Source organism: Pelophylax lessonae (assembly GCF_965119305.1).
Source record: "Pelophylax lessonae genome assembly, chromosome: 11".
Taxonomy (NCBI): domain Eukaryota; kingdom Metazoa; phylum Chordata; class Amphibia; order Anura; family Ranidae; genus Pelophylax; species Pelophylax lessonae.
In genome coordinates, this window is record NC_138778.1 from 161,699,189 (window position 1) to 161,723,359 (window position 24,171).

The 24,171-nt window shown below is 42.3% G+C and overlaps 1 protein-coding gene across 2 annotated transcripts in view; it reads left to right on the forward strand.

Moving 5' to 3' along the window:
• The window catches only part of IGFBP4 (insulin like growth factor binding protein 4), a 128,286-nt gene extending 106,062 nt beyond the window's left edge, over positions 1-22,224 (forward strand). The window contains exons 2-4 of one of the 2 annotated variants that reach the window (XM_082271924.1): positions 14,423-14,580; positions 15,514-15,642; positions 21,282-22,224. In XM_082271924.1, the coding sequence (XP_082128050.1) occupies positions 14,423-14,580; positions 15,514-15,642; positions 21,282-21,416 (422 nt within the window). In that variant the 3' untranslated portion in view covers positions 21,417-22,224. The remainder of the gene's footprint in view (positions 1-14,422; positions 14,581-15,513; positions 15,643-21,281) is intronic. The other variant, XM_082271925.1, reaches the window with a different exon arrangement.
• The last annotated feature ends 1,947 nt before the right edge of the window (positions 22,225-24,171 follow it).

Consider the following 24,171-nt stretch of genomic DNA (forward strand, 5'->3'; position numbering starts at 1 on the left):
CTTTTAACCACTTCTATAATCATACACCTTGTGGACTCTTTGATTTGTATCAGATTTTGTTTTGTGGACACTATGTGATCATGCTGAAAAAATATATATTTTTTCACTTTCTTATGATTACAATTTTTACAAACATTTTCACGCTTATTAGGATTCACTTTGTGATGGGTTTTTATGCACTGCACTTGCCTATTGTCAGAATACAATGTCCAGGCAAGGGACTATCTCCATTCACCTCATTCGTGTGGGTGGATAAATACATTTTTTTCTGGGCTGAGCAAACATTCATGGCCAGTCTAAGTCTTGATGCTGTTGGGGTAAGAGGTAAGAGAAAAACCGCCAGTCACCGCACATGGCGTGAATAAGCACCTTAATGTCAAATTATTTATTCTCAAATATCACAACAGTCACTACAGTCCTGTTTCAGTTGGTTTCTAAAAATACCTGCTGGTTGTTTATGTTAGAGGGCTGGCAGCCTGCCAAGATCTGCTTGCCATAAGATTTCAATAACTGTGTTGTGAAATTTAAAAATAAATTGCCTCAAAATGCTTATAGATACAGAGATGAATAAGGCCTTGTTTTAAAGTGCTTTTACTGATCGTACAGAAAAATGTACTACTTTAGTGCATGATCTTGGCACTGGTTTACTTTAGGAAGATCATTTACATTACAAAATTCAAAGATCCTTTATGCTTAAAGAGGAGGTTCAGGCTGTACAAAAAACACTTACCGGTCTAAGGATCCAGCGCCATCCTCACCCGGGCTAGTTCTTCACCAGCCTTCAGGTTAATGGTTCTGGCATCCTAACTGTGGGCAGCCAGCTATGTGGCTTTCAGCTTCACAGCTGCGAGCCGCCCTGGGCTTTGTAAATGGCCCTGCAGTCTTCTGGGGCCTGTGGCATGTCCCAGAAGATTGTGGGGAGGAAGAAGAGAAGGAGAACCTCCATAGAGATTGCTAGTCACCTGACCCCCTCCCTCCAAATTTATATGCCAAGTTAGGCAGTTGAGGAGGGAAGAATGTCTTAAATCGGACTTCCCCTTTTGGGTGGAACTCCGCTTTAGGTTATTAAAAGAAAAGTTCATCCACTGATTGCATTGTCTGGCACAAAATCTTCTAGAGCACCAAGTTTTTGGTTTGAGGATGTGAAAACCAGAGGAAGCCACTGTCATCATGAACAGGTAATTTACCAACTAGGTAGGAAGGATGTTCTAGGTTAGATAAAATTATGGAGGGTGGCCTGTATTTATTTATTTTTTTATGAACTTGTACTTTAAAATACATTTTAAAAACTAAGCTTATGAGTTTTAAGAAGCTTAAATGCCCAGACCAAATTTAGCAGCGTGGGCAGGTCACAGGTGTCAGTTAATTTGAAAAAAAACTCTGCGTCTAATTTGTCTATTTGATAATGGGTCAAAGAACTAGGAACACACCCTTGTTCTTTTCTGAAAGGATACTTAAACTTCTCATGGCAAGGGGCATTTTACATTTGGACTTAAATGTATACCATAAAGCCTAAGAAAAACTACTGGACTTTTAAGGAACCAATATACAGAATAGCAAGGTTTCATAAAATCAACAGTTTTTATTCGACTAAAAGGTTACAGTAAAAAGTATTACTATGCTCATGTTGTTGAACATATATATAACTATCTTAGTACATATACCCCAGGTACCCCAAGTGCATAAAGGTCTATTTTATGCATTAAGGTTAAAAAACATTTTCTGGATTCAGTTCCCCCACCCCTACCTTATACTTACCTTAGCTCATAATTCCATATATAAATATATATATATATATATATATATAGATACAGTATAAATATATATATTTACAGTATATAGGGACAGTGTTTAAATACAAAGTAAAATAAATAAGAAAAAAAATGGAAGTGCCCCCATCCCTCCGTGCTCACGTGTAGAAGCAAACTCATACGTAAGTCGTGCACACATATGTAAATGGTATTCACACCACACATGTGAGGTATCGGCACAAACGTTAGAGCAGGAGCAATAATTCTAGTGCTAACACCAAACAGGTAACGTGTAAGAAAATGTAAAGCATCGCCTATGGAAATTTTTAAGTGCCGTAGTTTGTCACCATTCCACTAGCATTCCCAATTTTAAAGTGTCACATGTTGTTATCTGTTTACTCGGTGTAACATTATCTTTCATATTTTACAAAACAATTTGGGTATATATTGTGTTTTGTTTTTTTAAATTCATTAAAGTGCGTTTTTTCAAAAAAAAAAATTGTGTTTGCAAAACCGTTGCGCAAATAGTGTGTGACATAAAAAATTGCAACGATCTACATTTTATTCCCTAGGATCTCTGCTAAAAATAATAAAAAAAAGAAATGTATAATGTTCAAGGGTAATAAGTAATATGCAACAAAAAATACTGATTTAAACTTGTAAAAAAGTGGGAGAAAAAACCTGGTCTTCAAGTGGTTAAAGCCCAAATCCAGCCGAAATGTTTGTTTTTGTCTTGAAAAGAATTTGGAAGGGTTAGAACCTCTGTGACATTGTTGACTGTTCTCCTATTTCCAGTACCGATAAGAGACATTCAGAGAGACTAAAATTGATGGAAATCTTTCCAAAGGGGCCAAAAACAGCAACAAAACATATTTGATTCCTGTAGGGAAGTTTGGAACCTCTGTGAGTTTTGCTTTTGCTGTCAGTGCCTTTCTGTCCTAATGACCCACTCCCCTCATTTGTGGTGTCACAGGGATAAAATGTAAGGTGAAATCTTCCCAGTGGAGTCAGAGACCTGACAAAAATTATAACCCTATCACGCATTATACATCGCTAAAAAAAAAAGGTTTTGGCTGGGGGTCAGGCATTAAGTGAGAGAAACTTGAGGAATAAACTTAAACAGGAATGTCTGTTGCTGTCCTGGCTTTTCTTTATTCAGTAAAATGAAAAAGCTGCTTGGGTTCGTAACTGTTCAGCATCCTGTACAGTCTTCCAGCAGCCAAGACGTTAAAATTCCTTACATCCTCCCTTGTTGCCCATAAAGTGGGAAAATCACTTGCCAGCCTGGCCTAGCTCCAGGCTGCTTTCTGAGATTACCATCTTGGATGGATGTCACGCCAGCTCTGCTCTGCTCGAAAGAAATACACATGGGCTAGCCAGCACCTTCTGGAGGGCCTGTCAGACTTTCCATGAGCTCATAAGAAAACTGGAGCTGTAGAGCAGCAGAAAGCAGACAGCGAGATGGGGAGGGGGTGCTAAGGAGACAAGGGTCACCCCATTAACACCCTGGACCCAACACTGGAGTTTGCACTGTAGCTTTGATGCGATTTTACTAGTAAATTTGCCAAAGGCAGCAACTCCCCAAAGCATTAACACTTTTCCTGGCTCCTCTGTGTCTGTGTCAGTGGATCAGGCTGCCTATCCCTTTACGAACTCCAATCTCTACCATCCTGCAGAAAAAGAAGGAGAATATCAGTCCTCAATGCGCAATGCAAGTTAGATGCAGCTAAGCTGGACCTGTTGCTCAAAGCAACCACTCAGATGGCAGCTTCACAGAGAATGATACATTGTGACTAATAGGTTTTGTTTCAAATGCCCTTCCCTTTAAGGCCTCTTTCACACAGGCTGTCTGATCAGGTCCGCCTGTCAGTTTTTCAGGTCGACCTGATCGGTCCCTCCATTAACCCCTATGGAGCGGCAGATGTCAGGAATGACATGTCCGCTGACACCCGCCGCTATCCAATCCAAAACTGTCTGTCAAATCATGACAGATAGTGGTCCTATTTTCCATCTGTCTGGTGGATCAGATATGATCGGGTGAAAACGGACCGCCTGATTTCTCCATAGGGGGAAGCTGGACTGTCTATCTCCGCTCTGCACAATGTGCAAAGACGGACCTTTCATGTGCCTGCTTAGCGGGGATAAGCAGGGTGATCCCCCGCTGGGCAAGCGGAGTCCGCAAAGTGGAGGCGCACTTGTGAAAGGGGCCTTGGGGTCCTTTCACATGAGCGTTCCATTTGCTTCATGAGTTCAGTCACGTTTTTCAAAGAAATCAGTTTAGATCAGTTTTTTATCAGGTTTCTCATCAGTTTTACATCAGTTCCCTTTTTTTAACGGAAGAAAAAACAGAAAATTTTGTGTCAAATACTTACCGTAATTTTCCCTTCCTGATGGACTCTATGGCAGCATACGTATGGGTTAGCCCCGCCTCTACTCCTCCCCTATAGGACCCCACTCCTATCAATATTTGCTCTGAGCCAGAGGCCGCGTTCTGTAACTAGCCTACTCATGACTCTGGGAGGGAACTCCTGCTGCCATGGAGTCCATCAGGAAAGGAAAATTATGGTAAGTATTTGATAGGAAATGTTCCATTTTTCTGACAGACTCCATGGCGGCATACGTATGGGAAATAACTAGCCATACACACCCGGGTAGGCAATTGCAGAACAAAAGAAAAGGGTTTAATTGACATTGTCAACCAACAGGATTTGTAAACCAAAAATTAACAGAAGATAGAGAGGCCGTCTCTACACAATAATGAGCCATTACATTGGGAACCACATGCTGCAAAGCCGCCCAATGATGTAGACACACTCCTGGTCGAGTGAGCGGTCACTATCCCCAAAACAGCCAAGCCCTCGGGTCCTTGAGCCTGTCTGAGGCACTGCTGAGTGTCAAACTCAGGATTCCCTGTTTACTAGACATGTGCTTTAACCAACTAAGCCACAGCACGACCTCTCCCACGTCTAAAGGATGCAGGTTAATGCTCCAAAGGTTGGTAAAACAATTTCTTGGTTCCCATGAAAGAGTGATGTTCCCTTAGGAATTGAGTCAAGTACAGGTAAAAGCATGGCTCGAACTGGAAGAACATTATGAAAAGTTCTCCATGACCGTTGAATCAATCTCTGAGTCTTTTTATGACAACGTGATAGCCAGCAGAAAGGCAAACATGACAGAGAGGCCTTTAATGGAGACAACCTGTCACGTACCTGAGTGGAGGCTGAGGTGACGAGAGGGGTCCCCTTGAGGTTGAGTGCAGAGTACCCCTGAAGGTGGTGAAAGAGGGTGCTATGCCCAAAGATGCACGGGTTGCCTGCAGGTGAAGCTGCCTGATGAAGCCAGATGCAAGGACACCCACGGTAGAGAAGGTGGATGCAGCCAATGGTACTCTGGAGGTGCTGGCGGGTCTTGACAGTAGGATCAGCAGGAGCAAGGTCAGAAGCCAGGCCGAGGGTCAAACACTGGATGTGAATCAGGAACAGAGGCAGGTAGAGTAGTCAAGGGCAAGCCAGGGTCAAACACAGGAAGACGATCTGGAATAGACTGGAGCAGGTCAGTGAAGCAAGCCAGGTTCAGTGCCAGGAGAGAAGCCAGAGCAGGTCAGGGATAAGCCGGGTCGGTAACTGGTAAACAAACAGAGGTACAAGGCACATGATACAAGCTGAAGATAATTCAGTAATTTATGATATCCACTGATGTCTTTATATAGGCCAGTGAACACTGGCAATTAACACGTTCTGCGTACGCAATGCGCCGTTGCGTATGACTATTCGCCATTGCGTGCCTTTCGCTAATGCGCATGCGCAAATTAGTGCGGCCATATTGGGCATTGCCATATTTGCCAGTTCTTTTCTGACTTCTTCCCTGACAAAGCCCTAGAACACTCTGATCCAATTTCCAAGAGGGAGTTGAGAACAAGAGGGAGATTCCATTTGGAAAACCTCCGCTTATTTCTAGGTCTGAGCCTAGTTGCTCCCTTGATGAATTGTTGTACAGGAAAAGATGCCTAGACCTGGAAACACCTGTAAAGGCCAATAAAGCTTACACTTGTACTCTGAGGGAGCTGAACGATAGAGCCAGATCTAAATCCGACTGGAAGAAGTCCAGAATATTTAGAACTTCTAGATCACTACATGATCCCTCAGCACCAGACATGTGTTGCACCTTTAGGCTCCATGTACACGGGACTCTGGAAATGGCCGTTTAGGAGCAGTTGGGCGTTTTTTTCAGAAGCCCCTGAACCCATCTACATTTTATCTTATCTGTCCATGTACACCAGGTCGTTTACAGTCATTTGCAGGCAGTTGCGTTCAGGGACTGTTTTTAGAACGCAATTATTTGCGTTCGAACGTGTGTTTCCCGGCGTTTCAAACGCACAAACGCGTCCGAACGCGTCTGAACGCGATGACCCGTGTTTAGCGTTCGCGTTTTTCCATTTTAAAGGGGAATCATTTTTTTGACCTCTAGGAACGCTTCTAAACGCAAACGCCCGTAAACGCTGCTAAACGCCCGCTAAACACGGGTACAAACGCGACCGAACGGACGTTTCAAACGTCCTAAAAATTCCAGCATTCAAAGGGACTTTTAACAACGTCCCGTGTACATGGAGCCTTAACCAGATTTTCCTGTAACTTTGTTTCTGTTCACTCTCCTAGCATTCAAGAGAGTGGAGATGACTTTGGAGGAGCAGCCTAGGACCTCCAATCTCAAGAACCATACCGTCAGACGTAACTGTGCTGGACATAGATGTAGAAATGCATCCAGTGAGAGAAGGTCTGGCCTGATGAGAAGGGGCACTGGGTTCCGGTAGCTGAACAGTGCTAGCAAGGGGAACCATGGCCCAATTGGCCAAAAGAGCATCACTGCCACTACCTCCACAACTTCTGTTCAGGGTTTTCGTAGAAACCCGAGGATGACCGGGAATTGAAGAAACACACAGAACCCGCTGCATTTCCAGTGAGCCCTCAGGGCATCTGCACCTGAAAAAACCTCCACATGTAGAGACCATTTGTTGTTGTCCAACTGAAATCTGCAAAGAAAGTCTGTTAGAATATTCTAGACTCCAGGAGCATAAACCTCTACTGAAAGTTGTAGGCTCGATTTTTCTGAGCTCAAGACATAATTGGCTAAGCTTCCTGTAATAGAGAACAGGCTGTGAGTTCCCCCTTGTCTTTTAATGTAGGAGGCCGCTGTAATGTTGACTAGCCTAAGAGCACTGACGATCCCTTCATTATATGGTGAAAGGTCTGTTGGGTACATTCTGAAACCCATAGTTTCAGAATGTTCAACACAATCTTGTGAAATTGACAGCCCCACCTGCTTTGAGCTATTCCCGTCAGGCAGCAAGCCCCCTATCCCTTATTGGTGGTATCAGACCTGATTGTGAATCGGGAAATGAGGCAATAGAATGGCAAATGAGCCAGTTTCTCAATTGCAGCCACCAGGGGGCTCACTCTCATGACTGAGGTTATGTAGATGACCTGAATTCTGTTTCTTGGCTCCCATCCGGAAGGGCCGCCTTCTCCGGAGCATCCACTTGACCATCGGATCCGTAGATACCATACTACCAGTGTCATTTTAGACACTGAAAGACACGCAGGTGGGAAGAAGACAGGGCCAGGAGTATTCCGTTCCAGAACATCAGGATCCAGAGACAAAGCAATGGTCCTTTTGATTATATTGAACTGACCCCCAAGGCACACAAGAGACTGAGTGGGCTCCAGGTGTCTTTATTCCAGGATCAGCCACCAGCCGAATTGAGGAGAAAATTCCTTCTGTCTTGGGACAGTAGGAGAAGAACGTCCAAGTACAGTAACTATCCAGGCGTGTGCTCCTTGCTTTGATAAATACCTTAACAACCAATAAAATCCTTAAAATACACAGGGTGATGTTGAAAGCTCAAATGGTAAACAAGCAAGCTGTAGATGGTCTTGATCTACGGTGACCTGAAGGAACTTTCGGAAGTCTTCTACAATGGGCACATGAAAGTAAGCATCTTTAGATTTATTGGAAACAAACCAGTCACCTGGCTGGATCCCCTATGAATCAGGGACAATGTTTCCATCTTGAACTTCTGCTTTTGATGAAAATTGGTTTAGGTGCGCAAGGTCTAAAATTGGCCGCCGCAAGCCGCTCCTGACCATAAAAAGAGGCGAGTACATGCCCTGAAATCTCTAGCTTCCTGGGACTGGCACAGCAGCACTTTGTGACACCAGTGACTCTACGTAATATAAGAGTATATGCTTAATTTTACCTCCCACCTCCTGTGGGAAAGAATCCGTAATGAGGAGGACTTCTGAAGGACCATACGTGTCCTGAAAAGACCATTTTGGCGTTCCAATAGTCTGAGGCTCAAACTCAGTAGCTTTCTGGATACCTGAGATCAAGCTTTCAGCAAAGTTCTGAGGGGATATCTGACCTCTTCACCAGCTCTTCCTAAAATCCAGACCTGGTCTGTAAAAACACGGGACCCATGCTTTGAGTTTGTCAGAAAATAAGGCTCTGATCCGTTTAAAAAAAATATGTTTTTCCATAGAGATGCATTAATGTCTGTTTTTCATGCGTCAATGGATGGATCCAATCCTGCCCACAAAATCCAGACAGATGGGGGATTGGATCGGATAGGATTGGATGAAAATGAACCGGCGGTCCGTTTCAACCCAATTTCCCCATAGAGGAGAGCGGGACTGTGTCCGTCTCCGCTCTGCACAGTGGGCGCAGACGGATCTATCATCTGCCTGCTCAGCGGGGATCAGTGGAGGGATCCCCGCTGAGCAAGAGGAGTCCACCAAACAGAGGCACCTGTGTGAATAGGGCCTAAGGCTGCATTCACACTGGAGCTCAGCGTCTTTGGTCCATAGTCTTTTTTTATGAGCGTTTGTTCTGGCTTTTTTTTTGCAATCGTCTAAGGCTTGAGCATTTTTTTTAATTATTATTTTTAACCAATAGAAAGTTAGTTACTAGAGAAAAAAAATGCATGATATGTGTGTTTTAGAGCATTTGTCCTACATATTCATCAGTTTTCAGGCTCTCCAATCATAGTCTATTAGGGCTAAAAATGCCTAACGTGGTTCTAAAGTCAAGACCTTTTTTTCCTACCCTAATGCATACCCTGCATTAAGGTAAAATAAGTCCCAATAGTTGCATAAAATTTTGCAAACAGGTAATTTTTCTCCTTCACTAATGTGTGCTGATGAGGCTGCACTGATGGACACTAATAGGCAGCATTAATGGGCACTAATAGGTTGCACTGATGAGGCAGCACTGATGGGCACTGATAAGGAGGCACTGGCAGGCACTGATAAGGAGGCACTGATATGTGGCACTGAGGGCCACTGATAGGCAGCACTGATGGGCAGTGAGAGGGCAATATTAGGCGGCACTGATAGGTGACACAGATGGGCAATGATTGGCAACACTGATGGGCACTGTTGGGGTGGCACTGATCATCAGCACACTGATGATCCATGCCCTTATCATTAAGGATGATCGAACTTTTGAAAAGTTCGGTTCGACCAGAACACCCGAATTTTCCAAAAGTTCGGTTCGGATTTCAGAACCCCATTGAAATCAATGGGACCCAAACTTCGGTAATCAAAAAACACCATTTGAAGCCCTAAAACCCAATAAATGCCCCTAAAAAGTGCCTAGGGTTCTGGGTCATGCCCCATTAACTAATAATCACACAAAAAAAAGTTCTTAAAAATTGTCATTTTTGATAAAAAAGCCAATTATTGAAAAAAAAAAAAAAAAGAGAGATTTTTTTGATTTTTACTTTGGATTTAGTATCTGGGGGGTCTGAAAGGTGTGCATGTGAGGTTTCAGCTCTGTAGCATGTCCAGAACCATGAAAAAAAAAAGATAATTTTTCAGTAGAACAGGGATGTGGGTCGGGACCCTCCTTTAACTTTAACACCTATATGATCTTTTTTTCTGGTTCTGGACATGCTACAGAGCTGAAACTTCACAGGTACACCTTTTAGACCCCCCCAGACACAAAATCACACAAAAAAAAGTTCTTAAAAATTGTCATTTTTGATAAAAAAAGCCAATTATTGAAAAAAAAAAAAAAAAAAGAGATTTTTTGATTTTTACTTTGGATTTCAGATCATGTGTGCATGTGAAGTTTCAGCTCTGTAGCATGTCCAGAACCAGAAAAAAAAAAAGATCGTTTGTATTAGAAAACTTTCTGACAGGGGGTTTGCTTCGCTCCTGTAACACCTTGCCGGTTTAATAGAAGGCATTTTTTTGGGATCTTTGCAGTCAGGAAAAACATCTGAACATGTGTATAGGGGGTATATATACACATATATGTCTGAATATATACCCCTAGACATATATAGGTGTGATAGTAGCAGAAATATATTACTGTAAATGATTTCATTAGCGCAAGCATTTATTTCTGCTACTATCACACCTATATATGTCTAGGGGTATATATTCAGACATATATGTCTATATATACCCCCTATACACATGTTCAGATGTTTTGCCTGCCTCCAAAACCCCCCAAAAAATGCCAGCAAAAACACACCTGGGCATTTTTATTTTTTTTTGACGCTAGCGTTTTTTTGGCATTTTTTTGTGTTCTTTTGAGGCAGGCAAAACATCTGAACATGTGTATAGGGGGTATATATACACATATATGTCTGAATATATACCCCTAGACATATATAGGTGTGATAGTAGCAGAAATATATTCCTGTAAATGATTTCATTAGCACAAGCATTTATTTCTGCTACTATCACACCAATATATGTCTAGGAGTATATATTCAGACATATATGTCTATATATACCCCCTATACACATGTTCAGATGTCATGTCTGACATCAAACATGTCCTCAAAAAAGCACTGGCAGTGGCAGCCCCTGCAGCATAAAAAATGCTTGGCTGGTGAGAAGCCATATTCCAGTTACGAAGCTATTCAGAGAAATGATCATTTCTCTATAGCGGTCACCCTGCTATGGAAGGGTTTTGTCACCCTGCCATAGCAGTCACTGCCAGTTAACCCTACACTACACTACGGTCCCCTTACACTTAACACTTTCCCTACAGAAACTCAATTTTTGAAGCTAACTTAAGTGTAAAGGAGCACTCTAACTACACTAGATATCCCTTTCCTCACACTAAAAATAGCTAAATGACACTTTTAAAGTAAAATTAACAGAACAGCATTCCATTCTCTTCCATGTCCAGTATAACAATGCTAGGAATATGGCGGGGGCGATCTTATATACTGGGGGGCGTATTCACTAATGATTGGTCTAGGGACCCCCTAGTCACTCCAATCACATTCCTAGCATTCTCCTGCCCCCTCAATTGGCTTTTGCTAATGGTTCTAGTCCAATCACGGGCTTTTAAAGCCCATTTCCTGAAGCATTGCATTTTGAGCGGGGTCTGGTTGCCGAATTCCGAACTTTTTGGGCAAAAAGTTCTAAATTCGGCCAAACCTCGAACACCCAATGTTCGGGTCGAACCGATGGTGGACCCGAACCGTTCGATCATCCCTACTTATTATCAGTGTAGGTGTCCCCTTTCACACTGGGCAGTTACTGGCTCTCCTCACGTTATGACAGCGCAAGGAGAGGAATGCTGATAACCGGCAAGTGTGTTTACATTGTGATCAGCTGTGATTGGACACAGTTTATCACATGCTTAAGGACCGCTGTGATTGGCCCTTTACCTTGATCTGTGATCAGCTGTGTCTAAAAGATCTGTGATCAGCTGTGTCCAAAGGACACATCAATCGCAGAGCACCCCAGATGAGCGTCGCAGCGGGCGAGTGGAGGGTGTGGTTCTGGGTGGGTGTCTATATTCGGCTATAGCGCGGTCGACAAAGTGCAAAAGGTTGAAACGTGTATCTCAAAAGTAGCTCATGAACTTTTTCGAGCTACAAGCTTCAAAGAGACACTGCATTCAGATGTGAATGAATAAGTGAAAACCAAGAGATTTTGGATATTGAGCATTTTGGAGCTTCAAGCTATAAAACGTTTAAGTGAGAATGGTGACTTTTTGTTTTGTAAGCTCTCATCATGAGCAGGGCTCTCATAGGCCTCTTGTCTTTAATTGTGTAACTGTACTGTCTCTTTATTTTGTAAAGCGCTGTGCAAACTGTTGGCGCTAGATAAATCCTGTATCTTTGGCTTGCTCTTATTTTATATGTCAGTGCCTTTGTGTATCTACCTAATTTCTGTGTACTGCTCAAAGTTTTTTTTTTAGCCATCTTCATACATGCAAGTCTTTTTAGCTAACTACTGGTAATAGACTGAAATGTACATCTGTCATGTGAAACAGTGCATCTCCATCAACATTATCAATTTATGTATCCCTTCACCAAGTGTTTACTAATTACCCATTACATAGTTACCAACATTCCCAAAAAAATGCGATGACACTTTACTGCAATCAGAAAAATAATATTGCACTTCCATACACCTTATCGCAGTTTCTTGTGTGCTGTCACTTGCTAGGTAGGACTTTTTGTGGGACAAGGGGAGCACAGTACAGTGTTCAATATGGTGGAACTGTCCTGCAGAAAAGAGAACTTTGCCATCAGATTAGTTTGTCATATGTTAAAGCAGACCTTCACCCATTAGATGTATTATTCCGAAATGCTGAGCTGGTTGGATTGAGCCATTAAAGGTCGCCGGCTGAGCTGGAGGAGGCACAACATGTTGGTGCCTTGATCAGAGTGACACTGCTTGGTTGTAATTAAAGAGCTGATGGCCAGACTGTGACTGTGTCTCCTGATAGACTCCCCCCACCCACAGCAAACTACATTCACCCACAGCAAAGTATACTCACCCATCCTCACCCATAGCTACAAAATGTCTACCCTGTTCAATAAACTTTTATTGAGAAGATTTTTGAACAGTAAACAACAAAATAAAATATTGAGGAATGCGAAAATATTCAGGAAGGCAAAATTCCAGTTTCTTTCGTGTCTCAGATCTTTCTTTTTAATTTATAAGCCAGTTTAATAAATAGCTTAAATAGCTCTCTTATGAGAGAACCAAGTCCACGTTGGACTATATATTTGCCAGATATCTTTGTGATTTAACAAATTGTGATTATCATTCTGATTTGGATTACTGTTTGCGTGGTGATATCAGGATTTGATGGAAGAGATTCATTGAAGTGCCATGTGTTGGAGACTTGAAAGATTTAGTGTGTATAGGCAAATGGTCGTACCATGCATTCTGGATATTCAAAACAGAATATGAATTGTAGGGGGTCCATGTTTCTAAGAATGTCTGGAGTCTGAGTGAGAAATACGTATACCTTCTAGTGGCACAATTGGCTTTCCTCCGGATATCAGTCAAGGTGAAGGGCTAAAGTTTACTACATGGGATTTTAGTGGGCTTATCTGTCGAAGGGGCTAATATATTTACTAAATTTCTTAAGACGAAACAAACTTTAGGATCCCCCCCACCCCAAAAAAAAAAAAAAAAAAACAGAGATCCTCCAATGGAGTGATGTGGGGCACTCACCTCTATAACCAATGACCCATATCAATAAAGGAGTCAATTAATAAGCAAAATTTTGGAATTTGATCTCTAATCAATTATTTTAGGAAAGATACTAACATAATAATTAATAACATTAGAAAAGTCCATATACCAACCTCTTACATATTAAAACATTACCCAACAACAAAGTAGCTTTGGCCAATTCCAACTATATTGGCATAACTCCTAATTGGCCATGTATGGTTCAGGTAATTGTAAATCCTAAACAATACACTAATGATAAAGTGACTGTTTCCAAAACATAAGTCTAAGAACTTAACCTATACAATACAGCCTTTTAGAACTTGGTAGATAATGTACCCCAATCATAGAGACTTCATCAGGATCCTCCATCTAACATCTTGTGCGGTCTAATTGAAAAGCCATCAATGAAACCCAGCTCCGGAATATTTAAAGGTTCTTCCTTGCTGTGGAGCTGGGCCCGCAGTGTAAGGGTACCTGTTTGTTTAGGTGTAGGGAAGAAGATGCCACAGGGCTAGTCGAGCAGTGCAGAGGATTTGGTAAGTAAATCTACTTTTCCATACCCCCTAGACCTAATCGAGCAGTTAACCCTTGCAATTTAGGCACAGCCCCAATGCGAAGGTGAATTTTCAGGTTTCCAGGAGTTGGGTTTTAAGTCCTATGTTAGCGGGAGAATCATGGGTGGAATGTCTGTATTTGTTCTGAACAATAAAGTTAATTTTACTCTTTGCAAGTGCTTGTGAGTATAATACAAATAAGATATAGTATAGTAAAAAAAAAGATGAGTTAAAAACCTGTTAGCCTAAACCTATTGCTGCAGTCTATGCCCCTAAACCTTGACAAAAGGTATAGAAAATTTGATGCCCTCACCTTCCCATTCAACTTTAAATAGTTCAGGCTTATAATAAGTTTGTGGCTTTAGGTCAGGGATCCTCAAACTATGGCCCCCCAGCTGTTGCAAGATTACACATCCCATGATTCATTGTAAAACTCTGACATTCAAAGACATGACTAGGCATGATGGGAATTGTAGTTCCTGAACAGCTGGAGGGCCATAGTTTGAAGATCCTTGCTTTAGGTTATCAACCACAGAATTGTTTGCATTTGCGATTATTTCTTCACTGTTGAAAACCTCTGAAATTTTACAACGATCAGATCATGATCTCTTTTCTTTTTTAGCAGAAGATGACCATCCCAATATCAGTTTGAATCCATGCCCTACGAATGACAAAACTTGTCTCCAGAAGGAACAAGCCAAAGCAAACAGGAATACCATGCAGAGAATGAAGAAATTGACTTTTGGCCGTCAGGCTGCCAATAATTTACCCACTCAGATGGTAAGAGTAGCCACATAAGGGTCATAAGGGTAAAATTATGTTTATCCACCTTAAGCTGACCACAAACATGGCAGTATATTTAATAGGAAAATGTCTCCATTTATCTGATGAGCATATCCACTACGAAATAGGTGGTGAGTCATAATGAGTGTTTGAGGTTTAGCTATGTTGGGTTCTTTTATCCTCACCTGGCGTTTAAGCAAGTGGTTAGGAGCAGCACTTAGTCAACCCAAGCCACACACACTTAGAAGTTGTTCAGCCACTCCGATGGGATTATGGTGATCAGCAAGGCTACAGCCTAGGCCCAGATTTAGGTCCTTACCTCTACCGTAAACTAAGCTTCAGCAAAGAATATTCAGTCTATTTTTGGCGCATTTAAATAAATGTATTGCCGTTTTTACAGTTATATTAATCCAGTTTAGATCATATGCCATACCTGTGGGATCGCAATGGAAGCTGGAAATCACTGTAGTAGGCACTGCTACTACAGTAATCCCCACAAACTTCTGGGTCCTGTGCCAATCAGTTGCACTGTGGACACAGGAGGTTGCTTGCTCAGCATTTGGTGCCATTAAGAGAATATTTTCCCTTTTATCAAGGAATTCTCTTATTGGATGAGGTGGAGTGATTGGGCATTTAGATAGTAAACACTTTAAGCTTTGTTCATACATCATGCTAGTACCTTAAGGTAAAGTGTCATTGGATGGAGAAAGATTAGAACTTCAGACAGGCTTTGTTGCTGTCCTATTACCCCATTAGAAAGACTTCTTGTACTGTTTTGGCGATCACATAAACGTAAGGGATGATCTGCCCAAAGGGGTACAGCTAGCAATAAGAAGGTTGAGAGGGTTCTAAACCATATTCACTCCACACGCAACTTAAATAGCTTTATCTTTAGGAGGGTTTTAACAAATTGTGTTATGATTTTTCTAGGGTACCTGTCACATGGCATTGAACATAGCACTGGAGAGATTATCATCACTCAGGACCAAAACACAGGAGGATTTTTTGAATACCCCAATACCAAACTGTGACCGAGATGGATACTTTAATCCAAAGCAGGTAAGGAGAGAAGTGATTTGTTGTGCTTAACAAAATGAAGTAGTGTAGGAATAGTAGCTAAACATACAACAGAACCCAGAAGTTGGAACAGAGTTCTGAACTATCAATTCCTGGTGTTAGTAGACCCGCTTAACCACCTTTGTTCCAACTTATGTTAAATTGTGAAGTGGTTTATAAGTGACACTGGATAAAGCACCTTTGGGTGGTCATTCCGCCTATTTATACTGGTAAACTGCAACAACAGAAAAGAGTGGCGCCAGCTTAGTGTAGCAGATTATTTATTGGATAAAAGTAACATATAGACTCACTCATAGTAAGGGTCTATTGGCATGGTAAAGGATGACAGTTCATCCGCTTTCGTCCTATGAGGTGCAACGGGGGGTGGAAGCAGTCCTGTGGGAAGGCTGGTGGTAAACAGCTGTAGCCCGCAGTCCAGTGGCAGTGTGCGACTCGCGGCCCTGTTCGGGCTTCCGACCCGATGACGTCACATCCAGTTAGGAGGTAGAACAGGAAGTGCGTGCGTTCGGAGCATCCATGCTCCCTCGTCAGGCTGTCAGGATGAACTGTCATCCTTTACCATGCCGATAGACCCTTACTATGAGTGAGTCTCTATGTTACTTTTATCCAATAAATAATCTGCTACACTAAGCTGGCGCCGCTCTTTTCCAGAGCCCCTCTTCGCTCCAGCAGGCAGCCGCTGAACATTGCCTACCCACCACAGATCTGACCTGGACCCCCCTTATTCCCCCCATACCATCCTCTATTAGGCTCCATTCACACCTGGGCGTTTTTGAGTGTTTTTCAGCTCCAAAAACGCTAAAAAAAAACATTCCAAAACGCCCAACAAGTAAAACCCCATTCATTTAAATGGCCCCTGTTCACATCTGAGCGTTTTGCAAAATGCCTGTAGCTGAAAAAAGTACATGAGCTTCTTTTTGGGCTGATTACCAGCGTTTTTGATAGATGTCAATGCCTGCCTCCAAAAACGCCTGAAAATCACGGTAAAAATCGTGGTAAATACCACGGTAAAACGCTACGCTCAAGTGTGAATGCAGCCTAATTGTTTTTATTAACCACCTATTTACATTAGGAGAGCACCATGACATGCTGTTTGTTTATATATACTGGTAAACGAAGCTGTCCTCGGACAGCTTTGTTTACAGACACTATGTACAGAGCCGTTCTGAGAGGCTTCGTACCTTCAGATTGCTGTGCCTGGCCTTAGAGAGCTTTTAGCTCAGAACCCAATGCTTTTTCTTACAACAAATGAAGGGAAGGAAACAGGACACGTATCCTGCACATTTGTATATTAACCCCTTCATCTCCATCCTTCCATTGTATGTTACCTGTATAATAACCCCTTTAACTCCTCCTCCCTCACTGTATGACCTGTATGTGCTGCCTCTAGTGCAATATTACCAAGTTTTAATACCAGAATGTTTCTTTTTTTCCAAAAAATTGTGGCAAACAATGAACTCACTTTGGGGTGTCTACTTTCCGAAAAGAGGTTATTTGGGGGGTTATCCAAACTGTCCTGGTACTTTTATTTTAACAGAAAGTAAGGGAAACAAGTTTTTCAATAAATAAAAAATGCAGTGGGTATTAAATACTGCCAAAATATATGTGTAAATGTAATATATTTTAGTGGAGAGGAAAAGTAAGGTTGTTTCAAATACAAAGCTTCCTATTGTGGATAATCTACTAAACTTTATATTTATTAAAATATAAATATGTCAGAGCAAAAAAAGGCTTATTCATATGGCCGTGGGCCATACATTGCCATGATTTAGTGTTTCTTAGTGGTAGGTATGCACAGGGCAACTCATCTGTCCTTAAAGGAGAAATTCAGTCAAAGCTCATTTGGCTGTACTTCTCCTGTGGATCATAGGAACGCAGTTCGTTCTGCACTTCTGTGACCCGTTTTCAGCAGACACTGGGTTGAAGTCCGCTGTCTGCTGACATCACAGAGCCGGTCCAGGCTTGCGCAAGATCACGACAATGGAGTCAGGATCCACCCACATGCCTGGACCGGCAACTGGCTCAGCCACTCAGAGAGCCGCTAAGAGCTTGAGCCAGCTGTTCCCACCCCCTTCAAAGCCCAGCACTTCAGTGAGTGCAGGGGGCATAGCAGAGACCTTCTGACTGACAGTCACCAGCTCTCTGCTTAGGGAGCTCTGGGTACCAAGTGATCAGTGGTATTAGATCGCTCGGTTCTCAGTCTTGGTTCTCAGGTGTCGAGAGACAGATGCAGCATCATAGCGATGCTGCATCCACCTTGTTAAGTATGAATATCAAATAAAAAAAAAGGCCCATACTTCTATTTGAATGGCATGTAACCACTCAGATGTGCCATTACATATGAACAGCTGTGGCGCCTGTCAGCCTGTCCTTTATTTCTTTGGCTGATCACAAACACCTGTGCACAATTGCCACAGGGAAACACCTATTCTTCACAACGTGTGGCCCGAATCAGCCATTTGACTGAGCCCTTATACTGTATGTGAAAATAACATAAAAAATGACTGTAGGGTGTATGTTGCCACAATAACTCAAAATATATACTTATTGAAAATACACCACACTTTCCTTTTAAAGTGCATTAGGAAGGTGTGAAAAAAGGCTGTAAAGTAAGATTGCTTTAAAAGATGTAAATTGTTTATTTTTATCAATTTACAAAATGCAAAGTGAGCGAACAGAAGCAAAAACTAAATCAAATTAATATTTGGCATGACTACCCTTTGGCTTTAAACCAGCATCAATTCTTACACTTGCACACTTTGTACATTTGCACAAAGTCAGGGATTTTGTAGCATTAGAGTCAGGTGTGTGATTAACCTCTTCACGCTGCGCCTCCCAGCTCTTTAAGAGGTTTAAGATGCCGGGAGGTGGAGCGTGGCTTAAGATCAGGTGACCGCAGTGATTGGCTGACACGGCAGTCACGTGATCCGAAAACTCCAGATCGCTGAGCTTTTGGTTATTGTTACGAGAGTGCGCAGGGCGTGCGCTCTCAGCACAATGCTATTGATCGCAGTTCACGCAAATATGCTGCCTCTTTGCGCCAAAGGGTTAAGAAATTATACCAAGCAGGTGCTAATGATCATCAATATCATATGTAGGTTGAAACACAGTCATTAAATGAAACAAAAAAACAGCTGTGTAAGGTAGTTATACTGCATCAGCAAGACCTCTTCCAAGCAAAGATATTAAAGCAGACTGGGGTTTCAAGATGTGCTGTTCAAGCTCTTTTGAAGTAGCACAATGAAACAGACAAAGTTGAGGAACGTAAGCACAGTGGTCAGCCAAGTAAACTTAATGCAGCAGATGAAAGATACATCACACTTACTTCCCTTCAACATCGGAAGATGTCCAGCAGTGGCATCAGCATAGAACTGGTGGAAACCAGTGGACCCATCTACTGTCCAGAAAAGTCTGGCCAGAAGTGGTCTTCATGGAAGAATTGCAGCCAAAAATCCATACCACTGATGTAAAAATAAGGCTAAGCGACTCAACTATGCATGAAAACATGGAAACTGGGGTACAGAAAATGGCAGCAAGTGCTCTGGTCTGATGAGTAAAATTGTTAGCTGTTGCATGAGGCAGTTTGTTCACCGAAGGGCTAGAGAGAGAGACAATAATGAGCGTCGTTAGACGGTGAAGCATGGTGGAGGTTCCTCTTAAGTTCGGGGTTACATTTCTGCAATTAGAATTCAAGATTTTGTCAGGATCAATGGTGTCCTTAATGTTGAGAAATACAGGCAGATACGTATCCATCATGCCACACCATCAGGCAGAGGTGGAATTGGCCCCAAATGTTTCTGCAGCAGGGCAATGACTTCAAACAGCCAGTGTCATTAAGAACATTAAAGGAAAAGTGTGGGAACATAAACAAATGAATATACATACTTACCTACCTGCTGCAGCACAAGTCTAATGCTGCAAGCTGTCCCCCACTGGCTCTAAGCCTGAGAACTGAATGATCACGTGACTACATACCAACCAGTTCTCGGGTACATTCTGAGTAAATAGGAGTGACTGTCAATCACGGCTCTCTGCTCTACTCCTCATGCGCTCACTGGAGCTCTATGGTGTGTGTGGGGGGGGGGGGGGCGGCTGGCTCAGGCTCTCAGTGGCATGCTGAGAGGCTGAGCCAGCTGCCTGTAAGGCAGTTGTAAAGATGTCCTAAAGAAGAACTATTTCCAGAAATAAAAAATGCTTGTTAAATCCCCACACATCACAATTGATCATTTTCAAATCTGTGCAGGGGTTATTAAGTTACATAATATACATTATTATTTCTGTCATTGCTGGCTGCAGCTCTTCTTTAGGCTGAAGCCCAAATTATGGGTGTTCCTATGCACACGCAGCACTGAAGTCACCTCCCCAATCTTCATTCTGCAGGCCTGTACCTCCACTGCCACACCCTCTGGGCATGACAGAGTACATACAGGATAATCCGCAAAATTCCTGACCCCTCCTCCTCTGAACACTGCCAGGACCACTCTCTGCAGTATTATAGCACTGTGCCTCTGTTATACTCCTCTGACAGCCTAATTGTAGTGAACCAACTTCTGTGTACTAGAATGAAAGACTGAGCCAAGACCTGCCCATTCGCTCGTTGCCAGGTACTGAGGGGAAAGTAGAGTAGAATCTGTTGGCCTGTGTTGTGAATAATGGCCGCTGGTGACGAGCACAATCATTTACAAAAAATAAACTCTTAGCAACACAAACCAGTGGCTACACTGCTCTATCTTCGCCCAGTGTAGTAGTTGGCTTGTGTTGCTGTGGGTTTGTGTTTTTGTGAATGATCATGCTCCTCTCAAATGGCTGTCATTCACAACACAAGCCAACAGTTTTACTCCACACTCTCCGCTTTTGCACAGCTGGTGTTGTGTGCACCCTAAACAAAGAATAGATCCCATCTCCTTCATCCAGCGTAATTGGATAGCAGTGGATGGGGGAGGGATGAGCTCTTCAACATTACTGCTCAGCACCCACTGCACCGATTTCAACAAAACCAAGTTTGATGAAAACTGTATTCCCTGGGGGGGTCTAAAAAAGCAACAGTTACATTCAGACCCATGCCCTGAATGCAAGCTGTCACAGTTGTTAGTGCTGTCAACTGAACAACTGAAATCAAATGGCTGGTGTCATAACTGACCACATGTGCAGAGCAACCACAGATCAAACTGAAAGGTAAATAACTGCTTCCTTGGCTGTAAGTGAAAGGAGGGTTTAGTTCCACTTTAGAATGACTGTGCAGTTTTGCAGGCATCAGTACATAGACACAGACATAGGCATAGACACACCCCCTCCCCTTCTTTACAAGCCTGAGCAAGGACGTTTGTGATGAGGGGTGTAGCTACTACTCAACTCTGCCAGCAGAGAGTATTTAAGAGAAGGGTAAGAAACCAAATTTTCTCAGAGGATAAAATGTATTTATACTTGAGACAGCATAGGCTACAATACCACTGTGTTTTTTTTCTTCAGGTTTTGCTTGCAACTCAGCCCCCATGTGCCTGTTTCTAATTGAAGCATTTTATATAACAGTGACTATAATAGTAACATTGGCAATAGTCAGGTCTTTCAAGGATATTTATACTGCCATTTCCATTTATATGCCTTTCATCCACTTCTTACAGTGCCATCCAGCTCTGGACGGACAGCGTGGAAAATGCTGGTGCGTCGAACGGAAAACTGGTGTCAAGCTAATTTCAGCTTATGACCCTCTGACCGACCCAGACTGTCAGTTGGCATCTGAACTCATCAGAAAATAAAAGATCAAGCATCTTTTCCACTTGAAAACCACCATCCTAACAAAGACATTCAGCTCTACAGGGACTTGAAACTTTTTACAATGATGAACCTACAAGCAACCGCAAGAGAAACTTAAAGGGTGTCTCCACTTTCCTGGCAAATTTGATATTCTATGGCAGTACATCCATCAACTTTATAAACAATGCTTATTACATTTTTTATTTGCTTGTACAGTTTCTGGAAGTATTCACAGAATCAAATAAGAACTATATAATTTTGTCAATAGCCATGGAGGAAGTATATCTTTTATCGAAACTTATTGCAGTTGGCTTACCTACACAACATTCACTGTGACCTGTAACTCAACTCAGTAGTGGATACTTCAAGATTCTACATAAGTTTAAGGGAACATGACGGTTAATAAGCACTACTTAGAAAGTTGATTTTTTTCCTATCCTGCCTTTAGTATTACATTTTCCAAAATGGTAGAGCTGTACTTTAATTTTTTACCTTGCTGAGAAGCCTAAGAAGTTCTTTATCAAACTGCAGACTGCCGCTTTGGAAGGAAATTACTTATATATATAACTGTGGAGACATGGAAAGTTAGGGGGTTTAATGCTTACATGTTTCTTTTATTTAATAGTTGTAGGATTTAGCAGGTCAAGATTAATCTAGTCTTAGGACTTAAGTGTGTGCAGAAAGTAGCACACTTATAAGCTAAGTAAGAGCAAGTATTATGCTGGCCACAAATAGGAATGTTTTTTGTCTGATAAAGGTAAAATATTTTAAATGTATCTGTTCTACATAAAATAGAAATGCCAAATGTCTGGAAGCAAGTACATATACACTGCTCAAAAATCTTAACTCAATCAGAGTATAGCATCAAGTCAACAAAACTCCTGGTATAATAATCTGGTCAGTTAAGCAGCAGAGGGGGTTGGTAATTAGTTTCAGCTGCTTTGGTGTTAATGAAATTAACAGGTGTACTAGATGGGCAACAATGAGATAACATCCAAAACAGGAATAGTTTTACAAGTGGAGGCCACTGACATTTTTTTCCCCTACTCCTCTTTTCTGACTGTTTTTTATTGGTTTTGCATTTGGATGGAGTCAGTATCACTACTGGTAGCATGAGGCGATACCTGGACCCTATAGAGGTTGCACAGGCAGTCCAACCCCTCCAGGATGGCACATCAATACGTGCCATTGCAAGAAGGTTTGCTGTGTCTCCCAGCACAATCTTAAGAACATGGAGGAGATTCCAGGAGACAGGCAGTAACTCTAGGAGAGCTGGACAGGGCCATAGAAGGTCTTTATCCCATCAGCAGGACCGGTATCTGCTCCTTTGTGCAAGGAGGAACAGGATGTGCACTGCCAGAGCCCTACAAAATGACCTCCAGCAGGCCATTGGTGTGAATGTCTCTGATCAAACAATCAGAAAAAGCTTCATGAGGGTGGCCTGAGGGCTCGACATCCTCTAGTGGGCCCTGTGCTCACTGCTTGGCACCGTGGAGCTCGATAGGCATTTGCCAATGAACACCAGATTTGGCAGGTCTGCCACTGGCGCCCTGTGCTTTTCACAGACGAGGCCAGGTTCACCCTGAGCACATGTGACAAATGTGAAAGGGTCTGAAGAAGCTGTGGAGAATGATATGCTGCCTGCAACATTGTTCAGCATGACCAGTTTGCTGGTGAGTCAGTGATGGTCTGGTAAGGCATATGCATGGAGGGACGCACAGACCTCTACAGACTAGACAATGGCACCCTGACTGCCATTAGGCATCGGGATGAAATCATTGGCCCCATTGTCAGACCCCACGCTGGTGCAGTGGGTACTGTGTTCCTCCTGGTGCACGACAGTGCCCAGCCTCATGTGGCAAGAGCATGCAGCCAGTTCCTGGAGGGTGAAGGAATTGATACCATTGAATGGTCCCCATGCTCGCCTCACCTAAATCCAAAAGAACACCTCTGGAACATTATGTTTCAGTCCATCCGATGACGCCAGGTTGCAGCTCAGTCTGTTCAGGAGCTCAGTAATGCCCTGGTCCAGATCTGGGAGGAAATACTCCAGGTCACCATCCGTCGTCTCATTATGAGCATGCCCCGACATTGTCAGGCATGTATACAAGCATGTGGGGGTCCATACAAACTACTGAGTACTCTTTTGAGTCGCTGCAGTGAAATTTCAGCAAAATGGACTAGCCTGCTGCATCATTTTTTCACTTCGATTTTTGAGGTGTCTTTGAATTCAGTCCTCTGTATGTTGATCATTTTACATTTCTATCAAACGATGAGACATTCTTTTGTTCCCGACCCAATCCCTATCAGTATAGATATCCAGCATGATATTTTTCCTCATTCAGATCTGATGTGTTTTCCTTTAATTCTGTATTCCTTTAATAAAGTGTTTCTTTAATTTTTTTGAGCAGTGTATGTTCAAGCTGAACTTCAGACATACATTTAGACAATCTAAAATCATAGGTGAACTATTTTACCTGTCAAATAATGTGTAACTTTGTAGAGCCTTTAATTGTACAAGAAGCAGGAATGTCACACACCAAGATGCAAAATATATTCTTTCTTTATTAAATAGCAAGCAGGAACAGGTTCTGTAGTTCTCTGCTGACATGTTTTGTGCTAGGCATAGCGTTTTTCAGATTCCTTGAGATAACACATGACAAAACATGTCAGAGAAGAACCTGTTCCTGTTGGCTTTTTTTTTTTATTATTAAAGAAAAAATTATTTTTTGCATCTCGGTGTGTGGCATTCCTGTT